Source organism: Miscanthus floridulus, chromosome 19 (assembly GCF_019320115.1).
Source record: "Miscanthus floridulus cultivar M001 chromosome 19, ASM1932011v1, whole genome shotgun sequence".
NCBI lineage: Eukaryota > Viridiplantae > Streptophyta > Magnoliopsida > Poales > Poaceae > Miscanthus > Miscanthus floridulus.
Genome location: NC_089598.1, coordinates 115,141,866 through 115,165,398, shown reverse-complemented (window position 1 = coordinate 115,165,398; position 23,533 = coordinate 115,141,866). Strand labels below are relative to the sequence as shown.

Here is a 23,533-nt window from a genome sequence, read left to right as displayed (position 1 = left end):
CTAGCTCGCAGGTCCCACATGGCAGCTGGATTTTGGGAGACGCGTCATTATCTCACATGTCAGCTGGATTTTGTTCAGTAAAAAAATCTATATATAGTAAGAAAGAATGGCCCCACCTGATAAATACATTTATCAATTAATTTACTATCATGTTACTATGGATTAATTTATACTTACACTAGAGTTGAACTACACTTATAGCAGTTGATCAGGTGTAATTCATAGGTATTCAGTCTGTTCTGGCTGAAATGGCTTATAATCCATGGCTGAAAGTACTGCTGGCTGGTTTGGTGTGAGAGAAAAATACTGTTCAAGCCATGGATTACGAGCGAATAAGCCGAAACGAGCAGGCTGATTATTGATGTAACTAGTACTAAGTGAAAGAAATTTATTAGGCACATGTTTGGCTTATATTTTTAATGGACTGTGTTTGCTTTGGTCTATTTTGATTGAGGCAATGCCCTCATAACCTATTTAGTTTGAATGTACTTTTATTTTTGATTTGTTTGCATGAGCAGTGCACTCTGAATTTATTTGAATTTGTAATTCATAGAAAATTTTTGGGGTTTTTTGTTCATAGAAATTTTTTGTTCTTTGTACTTTGTTTATTTTCTTTCATTTGTTTGATTCATGCAATGTCCTTAGATTATTTTTGGTTTTGCAATCCATAGAATTTTTCTGTTCTTTGAACTTTGATTATTTTTTTGATTTCTTTGTATTTGTAATAATTTCTTTGTACTATGCTTATTTGTTCTTGTTTTTCTTTGTCCCAATTCACGGTGGATGTAGGTGTTGCATAATCTGAATGATAATAATGTTTGTTTCACATGAATTTAGCTTGTTTTAATTTTCGGGTGATTTGGCCTTTAGGATTACTAGTGTCATCATAGGTCTTCAATCACTCATATTTTCATTTTCGTTTTATTTGTGTGATTTGTTCTCTCAAATTGCTTGAGTGATCAGAGAGGACAGATCATTCAAGTTCTAAATAGACAGATCAAAAAGAAATAGCAAAGAATACAAGCATGCACCATTTTTCTATAGGAAAATGGTGTTCCTGCCCCTTACACAGATGTGCAATTGTGATTTTGCTCTTGTTTTTCTAACTTTGTAATTTTGCCCTTGTTTTTCTAACTTTGTAATTTTGCCCTTAACTGTTCACAAGTCAACGCGATTTTGCCCCTGGTCAACGCGAATTTGCCCCTGTTTTTACCGTTGACCAGGGGCAAAATCACGTTGACTTATGAACAGTTAAGGGCAAAATCATAAAGTTAGAAAAACGAGGGCAAAATCACAATTTCACAACAAAGTAGGGGCAAGAACACAAGAGCCCCTTTTTCTATTTCTATTCGAAGACTCAAACCAGGTGAACTCACTCACTGAGACTCTATAAATAACCTACCAAGTAACCAAACTAGGTACAAGTTTAACTACTGTTGCAAGGCATTTGCAAGCATGTTCCAAAGTAGCTCGTGATAGCTCCTATTAGATGCGCAATGGCTGCATCTAGTTGCTTCACCTTTGCATCGTGCGGTGGGCAATCCTTTTCAAACCCAATCATGGCCGACGCACAGAACAGTCGTAGCGGCAACACCACGATTTTACCAAAAACCTTATAAAACCCGGTACCGGTCGTACCTTGCTTCCCAGGTGAGCCAGCCAGCCAGCGCACGCACCCACCACCGCCGGTCTACCGCCGCCGCGGCCCAGATCCCTCCTCACCGGAAGCAAGCGGCCACCAAAATGAGGAGCGCGGGTGCGGCGGCCACCGTGACGCGGCTGGCGCAGCGGGTGGTGGCCCCGTCGGCGCCCACGCCCCGTGGCCAGCTCCCGCTCTCCTGGCTCGACCGCTACCCGACCCAGCGCGCGCTCATCGAGTCCCTCCACGTTTTCAAGGGCCGCGCTGACGCGGACGCGGAGGCGGAGGCGGAGGCGGAGGCGCCCGCCAGGGCCATTGAGCGCGCGCTGGCCGCCGCGCTGGTGAGCTACTACCCCATCGCCGGGAGACTGGCGGTCTCCAACGAGGGGGAGCTGGTGGTGGACTGTACCGGCGACGGCGTGTGGTTCATCGAGGCCGCGGCCAGCTGCACCCTGGAGGACGTGGACTACCTCGAGTACCCGCTCATGGTGCCCAAGGACGAGCTCCTTCCGCACCCCAGCTATCCCCCCGAATCTGACCCCCTCCCTGAGGACTCGCTCATCCTCCTTGTCCAGGTACCACCAAAATCCTTCCTAGTGTCCCGTTTGCGTGCGTTCTGGAAGCAATTGATTGGTTCTTGAGAGAAGAGAAGCCAACGGCTCGTCGGCCATGGCGTTTGACTGATCGATTGCCGTCCATTCCTGAATGCAGGTGACGCAGTTCGCGTGCGGCGGCTTCGTGGTCGGGTTCCGGTTCAGCCACGCGGTGGCGGACGGCCCCGGCGCGGCTCAGTTCATGACCGCCGTCGGCGACATGGCGCGTGGGCACGCGGCGCCGCTGGTGGCCCCGGCCTGGGGCCGCGAGGCGATCCCGAACCCTCCCGGCGCGGCGGTGGGCCTGCTCCCTGTCCCGACGGAGCTCCGGCTGCAGTACCTCGCCATGGACATCTCCACGGACTACATCGAGCACCTCAAGGCCCGGTTCCTGGAGCAGACGGGCGGCCAGCGGTGCAGCGCGTTCGAGGTGCTCATCGCCAAGGCGTGGCAGTCCCGCACCCGCGCGGCGGGCTTCGCGCCCGGCTCCCCCGTGCACGTGTGCTTCGCCATGAACGCGCGCCCGGCGCTGGCGCGCCTCGGCGGCCACGGCCTCCCGGGCGGGTCCTACGGCAACTGCTACTACATCATGCGCGTGTCGGCGCCGGCCGAGGCCGTGTCGGACGCGTCGGTGTACGACGTGGTGCGGCTCATCCGCGAGGGCAAGAAGCGGCTGCCCGCGGAGTTCGCGCGGTGGAGCGCGGGGGACACCGACGGCGGGGTGGATCCGTACCGGATCACGTCGGACTACCGCACGCTGCTGGTGTCGGACTGGTCGCGCCTGGGGTTCGCGGAGGTGGACTACGGGTGGGGCTGCCCCGTGCACGTCGTCCCGCTCACCAACCTGGACTACATCGCGACGTGCATCCTGGTCCGCCCCTCCGCGCACAAGCCCGGCGCGCGGCTCATCACGCAGTGCGTCGCCGCCGACGCCGTCGACGCCTTCCACAAGGACATGATGCGCCTCGACTGATCATTATGCAGCTACTAGCGCACTTGTTATTATTGTTATTAATCCAGTTGCATAATTTAATTCGTTCGTTCGTTGCTGTATCCATGATTGGGTAGTTGACTGGGAATAATAAAAAAAAGATACTACGCTCTACTATTTTTTTTGCAAGATCTAGTCACAGACGCCCCTACGAATGCACGCCCTAGGCATCTCAATGTCACCTAAGAGTAGCACCGTTAAATCCTAGAACTCCGGATGGATAGATTCTACCACGAGAAATCCAACCAGCTGAGCTACGCTTAGTTCGTGACTCTACTAGGTGCATCACCATGAACATGTTGCGTGCCTGTAATGCGAAGCATTGTTTATTCTTCCTTCGACTTCCTTCCACCGCTGGAAATTCGTTGCCCTTCACATGTTGTACATGTGATTAAGGAGCATAGCAATGAGTAGGTGGGGAGCCACTTTCTGCTCTCCCCTCTTGCTTAAGCAACTGGAAATGATGAAGTAATGGTGCTAGAAAGAGTCCAAGCGATGCATCCGTTGTTTGTCACTGCTTTCATCCTGGGAGGTTGTTGATGTGTGGTGTAACGAACCTGTCCAGGCGTCGCAATCTCGGTTTGTTGAGCTCCAGAAGTGCGTGTGTTAGCAGCACACGATCTAGAGGATGAACTCAGATCACTCCAACTCCAAATCAATCAGCACAGGTAATAATATCCGATACAATAAGAGATAGAATCAGGAGAAGACAGCAAGGAGAGGAATTAAGGTGCTAGGAAGAAGTTACTAGAAGAATCTAGAAGAGGAAATCTGGGTAGAAGAGGAAGGAACTTGAGAAAGAAGATGAACAGTAATAGCAAAAGGAAAGGTAATCTGCTGGTATTTGATAATTTGTTTGATGATGCCCTTTGGCCTCAACGTGCCCCTTTTGTATCCAAGGCGTGACTGTCTGGCTTGGGTTGCCTTGGGCCCACTAGGTAGTGGTCCCTGACATTCCCCCTTCTTAAGTTTCGGCTTGCCCCCAAGTCGATGGAGAAGTTTGGAACCACCGTGATCCCAAGGAAACTGGATGATCAATTGTTGCTTTGATTCCTTCTTAGAAAGTTGTCCATAGTCCTCATCGGCGTCATCATCAATCATATCATCAGGGCCATCATCTGTGCAGGTAGCTACCATGGTGGCTTCCAGAGCAAGTGAAAACACAACCAATTAGGAAGCCAAATCACAACTGGGAAGCCTGCATTCTCAGTTTTGGACGATTCGTCTCCGGCTTGTTTTGCTGCAGCATCTTGTCTTGCTCGCTCTTCTTCCATAGAGATCTGAAGGGCTAGCGCCAGCTCTGTGTCCACATTTGAGTCCACACCAAATTCAAAACCCGATGCTCCACTAGCAACAGCAACAATAGCTTCTAGTTTCTCATGCCTTTCACCATCAAACTCCCCGAGGTAGACAACAGTAAGAGCGACATTGTTCTTCTTCAGATTTTTCCTCATCACTTCCAGCAGATTCTCCCCACCCATTACTGGGCTTATCGGCAGCTTGTCAAAAACCAATGGAGTACACAGGGAAGCTGATACAGCAAAGATATCCATATCAAGGGAGCACCTAAGTACAGCACCATGCGCCTCGCTCCCATAATCAAGAACAGACTGTGCTGCACATACCGTGAGGATGCTGATTACTGATGGGCAACTTGGACGGATTGCATTGTGCAACATCTCAAGGAAGGTAGATAGCGCCTCCATCAAGAAGTCACTCTGCCCATATGCTTTGATAGCTTGAGTAACTGTATTCTCTAAACAAGACCAACAGACCATCACAAGGTTTAGCATTCTTTGGTGCAGCTTCCACTCAGAATCAATGAATTGCCCTGCAAGTGAAATATATCCAAGAGTTTGGCTATTGGCCAAAGACTGTACTGTGAGATTTATCCTTCCAGGAATATTCCAACTTGCTTCAGCACGCCTTCTCTATTCTTCAGATAAACTGCATAAACGTCTGCCTCCACTGCGTCTGTATTAACCACGTCCTAGAGCGATGATGCATTCGGCATGGCAAGCATCGGGGACAGGAAGCCAAGACATGAGGACATCGGAGATGATGGTGGCACCGCTGACACACCTCCCGTGGACACCAGAACGCCAAAACCGGTGCCCAGGCATACTGTCAAGCAGTTGGCGGGCATGCAGTCTTCAGTATTGTTGGGGGCGACATCGAGGCAGAAGGCGGAGTAGTCCGGATTGGGGATTGTGGAGAGAGCGCGCGGGGGAATTCACCGCAGAGGACGTCGTCGGCGATGGCCTGGCAGAGGTCCCAGACGTCCACCCACATGAGGCCGATAGTCCGCCCGCAGGCTTCGTACAGCAGGGCCCAGAAGAGCGCTGTGCAGTGCTGCAGCGGGATCTCGAGGGGTGCAGGGCCGAGTTTAGTGTTCGCCTTGCTCTGCACGTCCTCCTCGAAGTTGGACGACCCGGACGTGGCACAGATGCTCAGCCCGAACGCGTCCCCGGCGAAGTTGGAGCTGCGGTCGACCATGGAGTAGCAGACGTCATGGAACCCCACGCCGTGGGGCTCCAGTGAGTCGATCTCGGTGTTGGTCAGCTATTGGGCCGCTGCGTGGTGCTGGAGAACCCCATGGAACGCTGGGAGTAGATGTCCGAGCGCGACGCGTTGGAGCAGCGCACGGAGACGTGCATCTTCCCGTTCCCTTCACATCGGCCTCCGTGTCGATGGCGTCGTTGCGTCCGTCGAGCGACACCACGTCGAGGTCGACGACGATGGACACGATGGTGGTGGGTGGGCACGAGGAGCGGGCGTGGGTGCAATGTCCGCGCCGTCGCGGACGCCGACCGCACGAAGCGAGGAGCCAGGGTGGCGCCATACGAGACGTCGGAGAGGACGCCTCCACCGCGGATCGAGCCTAAGGAAGGTCGGGGAACGGTGGACGTGGCAGAGCGTGGGGCTGATGAAGTCGGTCAAGAGGCAGAGATTGCCGGTGCTGGGCCCGACCTCGCAGGCGTGCTCGAGCCAGTCCACGGCTGTGTCGTCGTAGTCGCTAGCGACGGGCTTGGGGATGGTAAGGAGGGAGACACGCGGAGTCGCGGCAAGGTCGATGGAGCGGTCCACGGCAGCGGAAAAGTCGCAGGTAGCGTCGAGCGCGAAGGAGACGAACTTCTCGGACGCTGGTGTACGCGGAGGCGCCTTCTCGAGCTTCTCGGACGCGGGCGTACGCGGAGGCGGCTTCTCGAGCTCCTGGATGTGGCTCTGGTACTCCGCTGGGGAAGTCTCAACGGGCTCCTCCTTGTTGGAAACAGCGGTAGCGGCGGCGACGAGTGGCGCGGGCGTGGAGCAGGCGGACGCGACGGAGTTGGTGGAGCTGAGGCTGCTGTAGATGCGGATCTGGCTGGTGGACATGAGCCCGGCGAAGCCGTCATCGGCGAAGAGGTCACGCTCCTCCACGGTGTGGGCAGCCTGTTCGAACAGCCCTCCCCAGTTGTCTAGAACCACCACGGCATTGATGGCGGTAGGCCGCTGCTCGTAGACGCTCTCCTCCATGACGCGGACAGGCTCCTCGAACCATCCGCTCCAGTTGTCGGCCTCGACCTACGATGTCGCGCCGAACTGCTCGAAGCTGTCGATGTGGATCTCGACGGCGGCGTCCCGTGGCTCTAGCGCAGCCATGGCCCGCGAGAAACGCTGCTTCATCCGAGCGTCGAACTCATCGAACCTCCTGTGGATCTCGTCGAGGAGGAACCGGGTAGAAGGAGAGATCTCGGTAGGGGGATTCATGGTGCTAGACCGAGAATCGACTGGCTCTGATACCAATTGTTAGCAGGACACGATCTAGAGGATGAACTCAGATCACTCCAACTCCAAATCAATCAGCACAGGTAATAATATCCGATACAATAAGAGATAGAATCAGGGGAATGCAGCAAGGAGGGAAATTAAGGTGCTAGAAAGAAGTTACTAGAAGGATTTAGAAGAGAAAATCTGGGTACAAGAGGAAGGAACTTGAGGAAGAATATGAACAGTAATAGGAAGAAGATGAACAGCAATAGCAAAGGGAAATATAATCCGCTGGTATTTGATAATTTGTTTGATGACGCCCTCTGGCCTCAACCTGCCCCTTTTGAAGGCGTGACTGTCGCTTGGGTTGCCTTGGGCCCACTGGGTAGTGGTCCCTGACAGCGTGTAGTTGGCCTACAATGCGTCATGGTTCGAGAACGGACCGGAAAAAAAGGTTGAGGGACCCGGATCGTTGCTTGCTTCACTTGGCATTTTCGGGTTCAGTTATTACTCGTCAGTGCGTGTGCTTGCTCGCTGTCTCGGCCTCGCGATCCCTCGGCCATAGCAGGATCGGGACTTCGGGAGCAAAGCCACGCGGATTTCAGCCTGTCGGTCGGATCGGACGCCGTAATCTTGTGCTCGGGAGACGGCGGAAGTGTACAAAAACCTGTCGGTGGAGCGCCGCTGCGTCAAAGCGAGCCAGTGGGGTCGCGTGGGGGATGGCCGTTCGGCTTTCCTCTGCGGTTCGGTGGTGCCGGAGCCGGACCGGCGCCTGCGTCGTCAGGTCGGGTTGACGTCGGCAGGGACACGCGGGCAGCTGGGACTGGGAGCGATGCTTGACGCGTTCCCAGGGCCAGTAGACAGGAACAGTGGTAATGTGAGCTGGAGCGGCCTGGAGGTTCTGAAGAACGGCAGCCTGGACTTCAGTTTTGCTGTCGCTTACATCCGCCCCGATGACCATAACAGAAAATATGGAGTGACCTAAGGCAATTTTCTTCCTACATACAGAGAGAAAGAGAACCAAACATGGACGTCATTTCTAGACATGGAAATCCAAACCGTGGCACAGCACGAACGTTAGAAATAGCACAGAACAGCAGAAACAAGCTTTTCTTTTGCGACCCTGCTTTAGCCACGACAGAACCAGGCTTTGGTTTCAAGTCACATCAGAAGAGAGTACGCGATCCTTCGTAGACAGAGGCTGCGGAAGTTCCGTTCAGGATTTCCGGAGCAATGTGGGCCAGACACGATCAACTACTTGCTAGTGCGGCTTCCAACTTCCAAACCAGCCATCCCTGGCTCCTCTCACTCTCAGTGAGGCCGGCTTGGGCACACCCACGTCGGGCTCCACAGCTAACCTGGTCCGCTGCGGGATGTCTTGCCACTGAGGTCTGGACTGCCAACCAGGCTGCACGGACAGAGCTTCAGCACGGTGATTCCAGGGACGCTGCACGGTCATCGCATGTTCCTGAGGCAGAGTGTAAACCTGGGACAAGGGGCTTGGCAGCACAGGCTGATGCTGCGTTGCATTATACGGGCGGCCACTCAAGCTTGGATCCCATTCTGGTAAGTCATCATGGTTGCGCTCCCAAGGCTGGGCTGAATCATACATTCCGCCATACTTGCGAACCAGCTGCCTGACTAGGTCCATTGGGGGAGAATGAGCCTGCCCATGCTGCTGCCTCCGGTAGGAATATGGCATAGCTTCATTTGGGGACAGGGATCTGCTTGAGATACTAGTACAATCATATTCAGGAAGGTCATTGTCATCCTTGACGACACCTTGGCCAAAGCCCGGAGGAACATCGTCAGTAGCATCATACGCAAGGCAATGATGCTCATTGGGGTTGACAAATTGGGAGGCTGGTTTGGTAAGCTGGGGAGACATGGGCACTGAAGTAGCAATCACAGCCTGCTGCTTCCTTGAGACGGGCATAGACTGCACCTTCGAACCCTCATGCCTTGTGGGTGTTTGGGTAGAAACATGGGGCCTCCGCCACACAAAGACACCAATAACAGGTACTCCTCCGGTCACAGTTAGGAACCCCGAGTGCTCCTTTGGCAGGTGTTCCGTGAGAACCTGAGCTGTCTTCCCTTGAGAAGGGCATATGTAGAGCTCCACCCCTTCGGCAGGCTTTACAAGTCCTACTCTCTCATCTGCAATATATGAGTCAATTGTCTGCAGGAATGTAAGTTGTTGTTAGTGTTGAGCTGGACTACTGGACTCATATAAAGTGGTAAACAGATGATAATAATTGAGAACAGGGACCTGCATGAATTGCTGCCGACCACTTTCATGAGAATCCTCCTTCCAACGCAACTCAGTTACCTGCAGAACAAATGATAGTAAAAGGAAAGAACACATTCTGAAGAGCTAGAGCAAAGAAACGGCTACAGGACAATTTTGGTAACCAAGTTAGCATATATATGTATATAGTCAGCAAAGCATGACACATAACTTCTAGAGTTTTATTCAAGGTGTAAATGAAATGTGATTGCAATTTGGTTCCATTAAAGGGCATACCCAGCTCTGTGCGGGGTCTGGGGAAGGGTGTTAGTGGCAAGCCTTACCCTCGCCTGTGCAATGTGGGGAGACCGCGACTCGAATCCGGGACCTTCCGGTCACATGCGGTAAGACTCTACCGCTTGCACCAGGCCCGCCCTTCCAATTTGGTTCCATTAAACATGAAAATAATATACGTAAATCGATATTAAGGTATAAATGGTACGAGTTCAGGCACGAGAAAGTTCTGATTTTTTTATTAACATAAAAAGTGAAAATTCCACATGTAAGAACCAAAAGAAAATTAAACTCGGGCCAATACAGTGCAACACGTAAGATGAGATAGTACCGTGACAGTCCAAACACTGAGACTAAACGTACACATTCTTACCAATGCCTTCCATTTTTTTTATTTACTTGTTTTCCAGTTAACTCTACATTACCAAATAGTGATAAATGAATGATAAAAGCATATAAAGGTCCACTCTAAGTTCTGAATGTAAGAACATTTATTATCAGCTTCGTTGTCAAAAGCATTTGGTTTTACGATAAAAAAGAATAGCAGTTCAAGAAATTACAGTGCCACAACCTAACTCTAAATAGTATTACTACAAAATAGTATTAAACTAACTCTAACAAGGGCCAACCAGGTCTAACAGACTTATATGTACTCCTTTTGGGAAGCATGCCTATTGAGGTTTTGGTCTTTTGCTCCAGACTCCAGACAAGCAATTTGCATGTGCACATCTATCTGTGCAATTTGGAGCATGGTTGCTTGGTTCTTCTTTGTTTCTAGATTGAATTTCAAGGAATTGATTTCTGCCATAATTACCAATTAAACATAGAACCCACAGACAGTAGGTGGTCCTGAATTTTAAAGTAGGCGAGAAAGTATAGCTGCAATGCAAAAAAATGCTTATTGTAATACTCCCACTGTTTTTAAATATATGAAGTTTAGGACAAGCTAAAAATGGAGGTAACCAGGTAGTTGCTGAATTTAATATTAGATGATCCAGGGTAAGTCATTACCGCTTCTGTTCATTCCAATTTGTTATTTGTAAGAACTTATATATGTGCTGTTCTGCACGGTATTTGCTGTGCATAGCAAGGTTGAGCAAACTCTCTCTTTCAGGAGAAACATGTTAAAGCACATTCTGTGGTGTTGAATATGTGTGTGTGTTGGGGTGTGGGGGGGGGGGGGGGGGGGGGGGGGGGGGGCAAAACAATGCAACAAATACAGGATAAACAGAAAACAGCACCTGCATTAACATAATAACATGTATTTGGAGTGAAAGCTGAAAGCAAAAAGGTATTCCAATTTCCAACATGCAACACATGTTGATCAGAACTGGATAAAGTACGGTAACATCCAATCATCCAGTTTATGGATTCCCAGGCTGTGAGTGAACTCACTGATTTCAATGAAGATACACTTGAGCCTAAGCACAAATTGACAGGCAGGATGAATAAGCATTCAGTGGCATTACAAACACCTATCAAAGGTTGCAAAAAAAATGCTTCAAGGCAACTACTACAACTACAAGAAAGAATATATTTCAAAACCAACAAGGATGTGGGCCAACTGATAAATACTAATTTTAGTAAAAACCAAAATCACCATTTGAGATATATGAAACTAAGCACAGAAATAAGTTACCATCACAGCACGGCTCCTGGATTTAGGCAGTTGTTCAAGGAAGTCTTGAAAAGCAGTAAGCCTCACTCTTCCCTTGATCTCAACAAAGTGGCACCACTCATTTGTTGATGGCTTTTCACCACTGCAAAATAGAAACATTAGAGGGAGTTAGGATATGATAACAGAATGTTAAGATGTGTGTTAGTACAAGCATTTTTCGAAAATGAAATGTGGCATACAAGTTTATATATAAAACGGGGATTAATCTGTGTTATAAATCATAATGTTCTTTTGTTTGGCTAAAATATGGGAGCTATATTGTTTTAGTTAATCACCTACATTAATTACAAGCAACATAGGAAAAACAAACCTTTTGAAGATAGCTACAACATTTATAAGTGAAGACAAATTTAACTGAATTGTTCCCTCCCATAAAGAAATTGCCTTTGACTGCATATCACATCCAGTATCAGTTATTTCAGCATGCATCTTTTCAGGGGAAGATTTGATTAACAAACCTCCCTTAGGTTGTTTAGCCGGACTCAAGGTGCGAATTGATCCATTTTTGGGTGATCTTATGCCGGCCTGACAATTATCTCGTGGTGATGGTGCAACATATGTGAATTCGAACTCTGATGGAGCAGCATTACCCTCCCCTATATGATTTTTCTCTGGCTTCAACGTGTGGAAAGCTCTCAGTAAAATTAGGATCATCTTGTGCGGTTTCAGTGGAGTAGCATTCCAAGGGTATATCAGAATCAGGGGCCTCCACGAAATCATCCAGAGACATAATTTCTGGAAGATTCTCTGTATACTTCATGTCATGCACTTTTTCCAGAATGAAAGCAGTCTTCTTGTTTGCTACGTATTCTAAATTACTCAAGAGACTACTGTTGCCAATCCTAGCAAATCCATCTTGCACAGTGTTATCAGGTTCTATGTCTCCCCTGTGTACACTTACTCCATCATCAGATTTGATTCGACCTTCAATAGATTTTGATGGAATATGAGAAAGTAAATCACCTCTGAGCTCATCCCCAACTGAAATGCTATCAGTCTCCTCCACTTCAACATAAAACTCACCTTTATGTGTTTTCCTCACCAATCGTTGAAGGTTCACTTCTCTATTAGGGCGAACAACCATCTTACCAAGCTCTTCAGCTTTAGCCAGCCGCCAAGCCGAAAGCTCCTTTGAAGCGAGTTCTTCAGTAGTCATTGAACATAGACATTTGGGTGTAATCTCACCAGATAAGACCCGTCCTCTCAGCACAGGATTACTTTTATCTTTCAAATTAAACAAAAGTGATCTACCTTTTTCCTTGTATTTCTTACTCACCCCTCCACATAGTTTGAACAGATCCTCTTCAATTCTAAGTGCCAAAGCTTGCCCCTTTAGAACTGTACCCTTCTGTTCCCATGTTACACCATCTGAAGTCTTTGTTCTTTTAAACTCAGGCTCATTCAGAGGTACAGTAGCCCCATCATCAGTATCAGAAGGTGTGGCTCGCTTTGAATTAAGCGGTGAAATGGATTCAGAAGCTCCAACGACAATGTCAGGAGCACAGAGAGGCCCATGGCGTTGCAAAAATTCATCTGAAGCAACAGTGCTGTTACCCGATACATCATTTTCCAAACAAACATGTATTGATTGTTCCTGTGCATCTTTACTCACTTTGATGGCCATGTTTGATCCCAAAATTCCACCGCTTAACGCATCATGTTGTTCGCTTATGCTACCAACAGATTTGGGGCCAGTACCAGTATCAGCTTTACCTTCATTCAGGGTTATGCATGTGCTTGGTTTGTGTGATGTATCACCGTCTGCATGCTTGTTCTCACAGGCAGATCTAAAAGCTGAAATATTTCCAGCAGATTTCTGCACAATCTGCTGATCAGAATCCAGACACAAGGCAGCGACTATGGCCTGTTCGCTTGCTCGTAAACGATCGTAAATTTCCAGCCAGGAACAGTGTTTTTCTCTCACACCAAACCAGCCAGCAGTAAATAATCCACGATACGATACGGCCTCCCGAACAGGCTATCCCTGAACTTTGATCTCACGGTCTCAGAGTCAGACAACTGTGGATGTGCCTTCAGTAGAGGCCCCTTTTGCACAAAACCCTTGCTAGCAGGTGGGACAGGCTTCAACATCTGAACCTTGGGCGATGCCGCCACCTTCTTTCCCATAGCAGACTGAGCTGGTGATGCCCGAATCACTGGCAAAGTCGGCTGGACACTCAGCACCTGCTGCGGTGGCCTCAAGGACACCCTACTCGCAGGCCTTGCCCCAGGAAGGTGTGGCGCGTTGGGACTGGACGCACCAACCTGCGCCGGCTGCCCGCCCATGGGCACGATCAGGTAGGCGCTGGTCGGCACCTGCGCCCCCCAGTTGCCAGGGCCAACCATGGCGTGGTTCGCGGGCTGCTTGGAATTGAGGGCCGCCGAAGGCAACGGTCGCGAAGCCGGCCCGCTGCCCCGCGCCTGCTTCGAGAGCTCCATCGCGCCGCAACAAACGCCTTCCCGAAACGCGCTAATAAAACGATATCAATCCACGGTTATAGCAAGATTTTTTGTTGTTGTTTTATCAGCATTCTTCGGGCGAGAAATGCACGGCGCAACCAAAGTGAAATGCGGGTTTCGAGAGGGTTCGGGCGGAGGACGGAAGCGCGGCGCTCACCTCGAGACGATCGCGGAGGGGCGGGATGCTGCGACGGCGACGAGTGCGCCCAGCGAAGGCCGGACGGCGGCGGACGGGAATGTAGGGTTTGGGATTTGGGGGTTCGAACACCTCCTTCCCCGTTTCTATCCGGCGCGGAAGCAAGGGAGGAGGAAACGGCGGCGAGGACCGCCAGTTCTCGACGACGCACGCTGAGTGCGTGAGCGTGACTGCCGAGGCCGAGTGCGGGGTGGTGTTGGGCCTAGAAAGAAGGCTAGAAGTGTAAGTCAGCGAGTCTGTGAGTGTGACGGGCCGTGCGTGATTCCATCCATTCTCTTGGCCCATGAACCATGGTATCGGTCCAAAATTGGAAGTAGGTTTCGCGAAGTTGAGAAATTAGCTATTTTCCTGAAGTGGCCCTGTAAGAAAAAAAAAACATAATCATGTTTCGCTCCACTAAATTTTCTGAAATGCTTTTTAGCAGCTCAAAAAGTCTCTTTATATCCTTCTAGGTTTCTTTTTCTTTATTACATAACAAAGTCCGCTTGTAATGTCTATTGAATTCTACACTAGTACTCGGTCAGGTGTATAAGTCAATCACACATATGAAGATTCAGACTTTACAATCTTTAGTCAATAACTTTGAAACTATTTCTTAACTATTACAATACAAGCTTGATATAATTAAATTTATATTCCAATATACTATCCATAATGATTAAAAATATAATATAAATAAATAAGTGGTCAAAGTCAATTTTATGAGATTGTGCCATGCCAAATTGCACCTTATAAATTAGATGACATGAGTAGTTCTTTTCGTACATGTTCTATTTGCATTGAAGTCTTATTTATTTTTTACTATATCTTATGGTAGATATATAGGTTTGTTACAATATAAATCTTATAGGAATAACACTGCATTTTTTAACCCTTAAATAAAAGTGAAGAGATGATCATTTGTAAACTTTATTTAGCAACAATTTTTTTTTATTTAGGTGCCTTTTCCAACATATAGAAATCAAAACTATTTTTATATGGATTTTAATTTAAAATTAGAAATTTACTAATTATAATGTATATGAACTATTTATTAGGTATTTTTTAAATTCAGTTGTAGATCAAATTATTAACATTTCATAGTTTTTCATTCAAAAATTGTTTTTTACTAGTATAGTTTTATTTTACATGGACTCTTTATTCAGGCATATTTTTGAACTCGTATGTAAATCAAATAGCTTTTATTAGTTCAAATTTAATATTTATTGATTATATTAGGTACGCATCATTTGTTTAATATAAGTTATTTGGTCATCATAGAATTCAACGTTGTAGGTTACCTTCTAATAATCTCTTAACTATTAGGACCACTTTTAAAGTTATTGTGATGAGATATAATAGATATGTTCCATAGTGATATTCTTTTGATATGTAAAATATCAATATATTTCTTATAATTTAAATTAATTTATGTAATTTGATTTACAACAAAATTCAATTATACTTGTGTATTTTACAATAGAGGGCCATCTTCCCAAAGCAGTGGTGGACCTAGTCTAAAAATGGAGGAGAGAAGGGAGTTTGATCCAGCGCGCGGCTCTAGCTACTTCATGTCATCCCAAAACTATATCACTGTAGGCCGCAGCATAGGGGCAGAGGTGCTCGGCACAACTATAGACAGGAACAGGGATGCCGGTCTGCACCACTGTGCGCTGGGGTACGAACAGGAGCGCTGCCAACGCATGCAGGTAGAGTTTGAGTCTTAAGGGTGTGTTTAGTACCCTTTCCAGCCCAACCAGGCCAGCTCCAGGCAGTCAGGCTGCATTTGCCTAGGCCAGATGCATACAACAAGGGTTGTTTGGTTGCATGTATCTGTGGAACCAGGCTGGGTTGAGACAGTGTTTGGTTGCATGCATGTGTTTGCAGATTTAAAAAACCCATGCATGGATCATTGTTTGGTTGGCTGCATACAACAAGTTCTAGTCACCTCTTGCATGTAGTGGTAACATTACCACCCACTAGTTGACATCAGATATTACATCAATTTCCAAATGAAAAAACCTACTAGCAAGGCAATAACTACTGCTATTACAAGTATAAATGAACTGTGGCATAAGCGAAAGTTGCCATTTCCATCATTTTCTAGTAGAGGTGCACTGACAGGTTGGAGGAGAGGTGGATTTTCAGGTTGATCACCATAGAAAGCTAGCAAAGCTTCATTTCTTGTTTTGTATTTTTTGTAGCAGTTTCTCTTGAAACCATCTACTTGAGCATGTGCTTTGGCCCAGCTGGAGTAGACCCCAGGCTCCTTCCTAACATGAACAACATACCAAGCCATAGCTGAACATGTTCTCAGATCAATCAAAAAACATCACAGGCAATGGACATGTGCTCAGATTAATCAGAATAACATCACAGGCAATGGGCATGTGCTCAGATCAATCAAAAAACATCACAGGCAATGAACATGTGCTCAGATCAATCTAAAAACATCACAGGCAATGGACAAGTGCTCAGTTAGTCATAAAGCATCACATGCAATGGACATGTGCTCAGATATAAGAAAACAAACATCACAGGCAATAAGGCAAGTGCTCAGAATGAAATTGTGCAAATCACAGGCACAGGCTGGTGCCCATATGAAGTTCAGAACCACAAGGTTCACATCATTAGCAATGGACTCATAGTTAGATTGCCAGCACTAGGTTGATCTAGGTTGTAGGTGCAGGGTTATCTAAGACACTAACTATATGTTAGTGTTAGTAAGTAAGCTATGCAGGATCAGATCAACTGCACAAAAGAGAAGGTCAACCCACTACACATCCACCAGTTGTAGTTAGGTATGCACAAAAGAGGCCACCACTGCACAGGGACAGGCACTGCATTAGAAGACCACCATAATAATGTAGGCACTACACAAAAGGATCAACCTCAAGCTATGAAGCCTTCACATGTAGTAGTGCTTGGCCAAGTAGGTCCTTAGCCACAGCTCACGGTGGGAGTCAGACATCTTGACAAAAGCTGAACCCAGGGCCTTGTTGTCCAGCAGATGGCCATAAGCACACATCAGTGCTTCTTCAGTGAAGCCTGGCACAAACATAACATCACCATACAGCTCAGGGTGGGAATCCTCAACCTTGGTCGACCTAATAGCATCAACAACATCCTTCACTGCCTCTGCCATGCTAGTGAACAGAACAACATCCTCTTCTACTAGCATGGATCTCTTCCTCTTGTTACCAACTCCTCCCTCACTCTTGGTATCCTCAGGAGTCACAGTCTTGCCACTGTTCAGGATTTCAGTCTTCAGTGAGCTCTCAGCACAGTCAGATGGTGTGCTAAGTGGCTCATTGGAGCCCATAGCCCACTTGCCTATTGCCTGACCATTGCCAAAGATGACCATCATCTGCTTGTAGTGTTGTATGGGCTTGTTGAGCAGTGGAGCATCATTGGGGTGGTCCTGCATAATGAATTGTCCCTTGTTAGTCATAATGACAAAATGTTTCAAAGAGTCATATAACAAATCAAGTTGTAGTATCACAGGTTCTTGCTCACCTTGGTATGACCATTGTAGTGTTCCTCCTTAAGAACAATCATGTAGTTGTCCTCATCCCACTAAGCTCTACTAAGGTCCTCTGAAGTGCCCAGGCAGCATTGTCATCCATATGAGCAGGATGGGGCTGACTGTTTGTGTCATTTGGTACCCAAGAGAACTCTTCTGGAATAACCTCATCAACCCCAAAACTAAGGATCCAGTTATGCATTATACAACATGCAAGCACAAGCTTGATTTGTGTCCTCAAGCGATGGAATAGTTTGTTGGTGTCAATGATGCGAAAATAGTTCTTCAGAGCCCCAAATACCCTTTCTACAGTTACTCTCAAACTAGAGTGCCTCAAATTATACAACTCTTTTGGGTTGGTTGGGTAGTTCCTATTCTCATATTCTTTAAGATGGTACCTTCAACCTCGATAAGGAGGAAGAAATCTAGGCCGACAAGCATATCCAGCATCTACTAAGAAGAATTTGCCTAAAACAAATGTGGAGTTCAATTAGATTCATCATTTTGCAGTTACATTTACTTCTTATTATCACAGTTGATTTAATTACCTGGTGGAACCCTCAACCCATCCTCTCTCTGTAATGCATCAGCAAGAATTGTGGCATCATGAGCTGATCCCTCCCAACCAGCCAGCACATAGGTAAAATTCAAGTCAAAGCTAACTGCTGCTAGCACATTTTGTGTGGGGGCATTCTTTCTACCCCTAAATGCAGCTTGCATCTTGGCCAGAACTTTGGCAAATACATGAGTCCCATCAATAGCCCCAATGCAGTCCTACATGGCCTCCAAAATTGCATAGTAAATTGACATGAGCTAATGCAACAATATCCTAGCAGCTATATGACATGTTTTTTTTACCTTAAAGTAAGGATACCATCTATGGCTGTTGCTAATCTTTACTGGTGTCTCATTGCTTGGAGGTCTAATCATCTCTTGTCTAAGTTCACCAATAGCATACAACACGTCTTTAAAATGGCGGTGGACTGTCTCTATAGGCCTTCTCCAGTTTTGCTTTACAACTCTAAATCGTTGGTTATGACCAACAATATGGAGAAACATTGCAACTTGCTCTTCAACACAAGAATTTATGTTGTCAGCAAGTAGCTTCTTGTCCCTAAGCAAGTTGCATAAACTAAAAAAGGGTGCCCTTCTCATTCTAAGCATGTTCACACACTCTATATCATTGTAGTTGTAAATTAAGTTCAAGTTCCTTTGGCGCTCCTCATCCCTAATGCTCATTGGACCATAACTGATCTGAGGCCGCTGACTCTGAAGCATTCTAAGTCTAGCAAACAGCAGGGCATACATAGCAGTGATAAGAGCAGCAGCACGAGCAAAAAGAATGCGTCTCTTCTCTTCCAAGTCCATCTAGAAAAAATAAATGGAATTTAAGGACAAATGCTCAGAATGACAATGTCATCATCATGTACTTGGATAAAAGCTCAGATCAAGGATTCATCATATACTAGAACGTGCTAAAAATAAGACTTTCATCATCACAGACTAGGGCAATAACTCAGAAAAAGGCATCATCATAGACTAAGGCAATAGCTCAGGACAAAAGGAATCATCACAGATTTGGACAATAGCTCAGACAAAATAACAACTTCATATACTTGCTCATAATCTCACAAAGTAGGACATGCATCCGAATCCAAGAACGCAGGACTCACTATCGCACGGTACAGATTAGGGAGGAGGTGAGAGGGGGAGTAGATATACAAAATACCCACGTCAACAAACAGCAGCACCAGCAAAAGCCCAACCCAGCAGGTGGGGGAGCTCAGATCTGCAAAGAAAAGAGGATAGCGTACAAATCCTCTTTTCTTTGCTTGTGTGCTTGCAGATCTGAGCTCCCTCTAATAAGCCGTTTGTGCTTGCAAAGAAAAGAGGATTATCGTACAAATCCTCTTTTCTTTGCTTGTGTGCTTACAGATCTGGGCTCCCTCTAATAAGCCATTTGTGCTGATTTATACGGCTGATTTATTGGGAAAGAAAAATATTGTACCATGGCTGATAAGCCAGCTTATAAACCGGCTTATTAGAGCAGCCAAACAGATGGAAACTCGTGGATTGTAAGAATCTAGCCATAAGATCTTCTTTTCCCTTCCAAAAACTCCACTGTTTGAATACCCTACAGATATAATCCAATTTTCAAAATCCCAAGGATATTCAAACGTACCCTTAGTATCAACCGTGGTGTATGATGCAACTTTAGGCTTCGGCTGCTGGCAGCCGACGTACAGCACTGGCCCAATATGGGAGATGGATGGCCTAGATAACAAGAGTCCAAACATGTCACAAGCCCCCGAGTTCACTCATCACCTGCTCGTCCTAAACCATGGACCGTCGGTGCGTGACTTGAGCCCGCATCAAGGCCGACAGGAGGAGGGGTAGGCCAGCTGTTCCCACCTCGCGTCTTTCGGTGGTCCGCCTCTTAACCAAAGATGATCGGTGTGTTTAGGCCCGGCCCTGGGGCACGGCGAGCGGGGCACACGATCCAGGCCCCTGACGCCAAGGGGCTCATTAATGGCCAGTAGGTATGGGTTGTGTATACGTATTTTATATAGTTGAGCAGAGGACGTCATAGCACCGATACTGCTTGCACTAGTAGATACATGCTGGTTGCCGACTTGCCCTACTGCACTATCATCTATCTTTTAATCTTTCAATCTTTAGAACTGAGATTTGGGATCCACGAGTCATTTCTAGTGTTTATTGCAAGATCAACGATTGGCACAGCCAAAGGCCACAGCAAGCCTAATCGTATGAGGATGTTTATGTGATTCATTGAACGTTTCCTCGTCATTAGGACATTAAGTTGTAGATTTTTGCTCCGTTGTAAGTTGTTTTTAGTTCGTCTTAAGCCAAATTCTAACAAGCTTACAAATCTACTAAGTATTATTACTACTAGTACTATGTTTATGTTGAGAGGCCCTGCTTGCCAGTTTCGCTCCAGGTCTGTGAAAACTCAGGACCGGCGCTAGGCGTGTTCACTTCTTTGACCACTATCTTTTTTTGAGAAAATTCCTTACTTGACACTGTAAAAATGAGTCGTTCCATTTTTTGCCCTGAATTTTTTTTCGTTCCCTATTTGACACTCACTTCAACTTTCATTGCAAACATGGCACTACCGTCTATTCCATTAGCTTCTTCCGTTAGAGACCCCGGGACACGCTGTCAGATTTTTGATTGGGGTCAAAATTACCCTCCGTCGAATCTCTCCCGTGTGTGTGCTTCTCCCGCTCTCTCTCCCGTGCGTGAGTGTCCCAGGCTCGAACCCTAGACCAATCCGGCGACGGGCTAATTCCTGGCGGTGGCCGGCCGTCGGCGGCAAGATGGAAGGAGATCTGGCGGGGGAGGATGTGGATCTGGCCGGTGGCTCCCTAGGGCAGGGCGTGACGGCGGCAGCGAGCCCCGCCCCCCCCCCCCGGCGGTGAGCCCCCTCGAGTTGGTTGCAGAGGCGGCGGCGAGCCCCCCTAGGCGGGCACGAAGGCTGCGGGCGCGAGCCCCGTCGGTCGGCGCGCGCTCCCCACAACCAGCTTGATCGGCGGGATCAGATCTCGACCGTCGTCGCCCCACGAGATGAGCCACGACGACCCCCGGCAGCTCCTCCGCTGGCGCCGGCGCGGGCGTGGACGTGTTGGCGGGCGGGCGCGAACTGCGTGACCGCAAGTTCTACCGCCTCGCCAGCCGCGCCTTCGTGCGAGCTGAGGCCTGTCCCACTGCGTCGCCGCTGAGGACAGGGAGATGGCCGCCCTCGCCGCTGCCGCGGGGCTCAGGGAGCTCGTCATGGACAAGTGCCTCGGCGTCACCGACGTCGGGCTCGCCAAGGTCACCGTCGGGTGCCCCGGGCTAGAGAAGCTCAACGTCAAGTGGTGCCGTGAGATCTCCGACATTGGCATTGAGCTGCTCACCAAGAAGTGCCCCGAGCTTCGCAACGTTGACATCTCCTACCTCAAGGTAGCATCCCTGAAATTCGTATCAGTCTCTTTGGTCAGTAGTACGATTGGTCTGAAGCCTCTGATGGATTCAATTGAAAATGATTGTGACTTGACCTGTTGAGAATTCAGAAGTGTTCAATCATCTGTGAACTGACTAGAATGGGGGACAAATGTGGCAATGCTAGTAGGATGTTGTTTCCTTAAAAACATTAAGATTCTTCTTAGAGTTTAATAGTTTATGAGATTGTTCCCTTGCCAACATAGATGCTATTTCGCGTGTGCGAATCAAGTGAGCTCCAATTTCTTGTCTCTTGTTTTGCATGTGAGCAATGAATCCCTTATATCACTCTCCACTCTCGAGAAGTTGAAGGACATAACAATGGTTTGCGTCTTGTTTACAGACGATGATGGCCTACAGATGCTAAGCGCAAGCAACTCGCTGAAGGTAATCACCTTGCATGCATGTAAGTAGAGTTCCTTTGCTCTTTTTGCGCTTTTGAGTACTCATGATGCAAATGAATGCCATTTAGCAGTCAAATTCACACTGCCAGTGGTTGTTCACCTTCTGCTTTACACTTGCAGGAGCGCTACCAGGAACAGCACCAGCAAAGCAACAACAACGAATGCAGTAACCCCACAAACGACAGCAACAGCAGCAATAACAGCAACAGCCGCAAGAGAGAGGCAGAAGACAACGAAGAAATTTTGCCCCAGAGAAACAGATCAAGGCACAGTTAGCTGCAAACTGATGATAGGAGAATTAACCCCCTTTTTTCTCCCTTTATCTATTCTTTGTTTTACTTAGCTTTTGGCAAACTAATTTGTAACACAAGAGAATTAACCCTCTTGTTCATATGAACTTGCTATATCATGTGTCATTATCATGCTGTGTAAATGTTGTATAAGTGTCTTACAAATCATGTTGCTGTATCATGTTGAAAAAAAGAGAAAATACGGCATCCCAGCGTCTGCACACCGGCCACCAGCAAAAAGAGAAAAAAAAAACAGCGGTCAGCCTGCGTGTCTAGCAAAATTGAGGAAAAAAAAAGAGAGCGGCCAGCAGCCAGATACGCTGCATGCACGCGCTAGGGGCAAAAATGTTTTTTTAACAGCCACTTAACATGGTTAGCTAGTGAATTTGACTGCGGTGTATATTAGGGATGAAAATTAAAGTGAGTGTCAAATAGAGAACGAAAAAATCATGACTAAAAAAGAAACGATTCATTTTCTTAGTGTCAAATAAGAAATTTTCTCATCTTTTTTAAACCAGGACAGGGGGAGCAGTGCGCGGCCGCGGGGACATGTGTGGCGCAGGCTCGGCGCACGTTGCCGCGGAGGGGCCAGAGGACTTCGCGCCGCGCGAGACTTGAGTTGGCGGAGTCTAGGTGGGGGTTGGCTGGCTGATAGCCGTGTGCCTCCACGCATATTCATTCGCGCCGTCACGGCTCAGGTAACGTTACCTGAGACTGAGAAGCTGCGATCAGCTCGGGAGACTGGGTTTGCGTATACAAGTCTACTACAATCACCTATCAGAAGTACGCAAACTGGTAGTACGACACGGATGAAAACTAAAAACAATTTCCTCTTGAGAGTAAAAACTAAAAACAATTGCTCATACTCGCAGACCAGTTACTTTGGTCGGCTTCACGGCTTGTACTTGTACCACACGGGTGCATACTGGTCGTCGCAGGGAGGGGAGAGAGAGAGAGAGAGAGTGGCTTGCTGACCTCGGTTCCAGAAGGAGTCATTTTCTTTGAGAAAAAAGTTAAGACGCCACGCCCGAAATGAAAGAAAAAAAAAACTCGTCCTCACACGTGTCCAGATCAGATTCCTTCCTCATATATTGGCCTGATTTGGGCCAAGGCGTATGTATGGCTGTGGGCTGTGGCGCGAGTGCATCTATCATCGTGAGATGCAACGCGCACGCGTGTGATGATCCAGATCGCGAGCCTGGGGACCTTTTCTGCTGGAACAGTGGCCAAACGATGGAGATGGGGCAGCTGTGGTAGCAAAATACCTTGCGACTGGCTAGTGTTGGCACGGCCGCAGCGTGCATAGCATAAATAAATGAAGACCGTTCTCTCTGTAAAAAAAAAGTTCTGACCATTTAATTTGCCGCTCGTACGAGAGATATAAGTAGAATTTGCTAGGGTGATGATAGACTGATATGGTAGTGCTACTCTGCAGTGCATGCCGTCAAATTAAATGGTCCTTGGCTGAAAATGCATGCCCGGTCGTAGCCTCAGGAGCCAAAGAGGA

The 23,533-nt window shown here is 47.6% G+C and overlaps 2 protein-coding genes and 1 pseudogene across 2 annotated transcripts; 2 read left to right on the top strand and 1 right to left on the bottom strand.

Moving 5' to 3' along the window:
• The first annotated feature begins 1,566 nt into the window (after window positions 1–1,566).
• LOC136528556 (acyl transferase 7-like) lies at window positions 1,567–3,265 on the top strand. The gene is made up of 2 exons (XM_066521533.1): window positions 1,567–2,214; window positions 2,351–3,265. The coding sequence occupies exons 1-2, from the start codon at window positions 1,744–1,746 to the stop codon at window positions 3,203–3,205; spliced, it is 1,326 nt and encodes a 441-aa protein (XP_066377630.1). The 5' UTR covers window positions 1,567–1,743; the 3' UTR covers window positions 3,206–3,265.
• A 4,680-nt stretch (window positions 3,266–7,945) lies between these two features.
• LOC136526660 (uncharacterized) lies at window positions 7,946–13,895 on the bottom strand (annotated as a pseudogene).
• A 7,185-nt stretch (window positions 13,896–21,080) lies between these two features.
• LOC136526659 (F-box/LRR-repeat protein 3-like) lies at window positions 21,081–22,012 on the top strand. The gene is made up of 2 exons (XM_066519253.1): window positions 21,081–21,326; window positions 21,857–22,012. Exons 1-2 carry the CDS (start codon window positions 21,081–21,083, stop codon window positions 22,010–22,012), a joined length of 402 nt encoding a protein of 133 aa, XP_066375350.1.
• Window positions 22,013–23,533: the final 1,521 nt, after the last annotated feature.

Excerpts from the sequence above, each read along its gene's own strand:
- LOC136528556 (XM_066521533.1), top strand. The coding sequence starts at position 1,744 with ATGAGGAGCGCGGGTGCGGCGGCCACCGTGACGCGGCTGGCGCAGCGG. Across the intron at positions 2,215-2,350 it reads CGCTCATCCTCCTTGTCCAG|GTGACGCAGTTCGCGTGCGG; the intron begins GTACCACCAAAA and ends TCCTGAATGCAG.
- LOC136526659 (XM_066519253.1), top strand. The coding sequence starts at position 21,081 with ATGGCCGCCCTCGCCGCTGCCGCGGGGCTCAGGGAGCTCGTCATGGAC. Across the intron at positions 21,327-21,856 it reads AATTCGTATCAGTCTCTTTG|GAGCGCTACCAGGAACAGCA; the intron begins GTCAGTAGTACG and ends TTACACTTGCAG.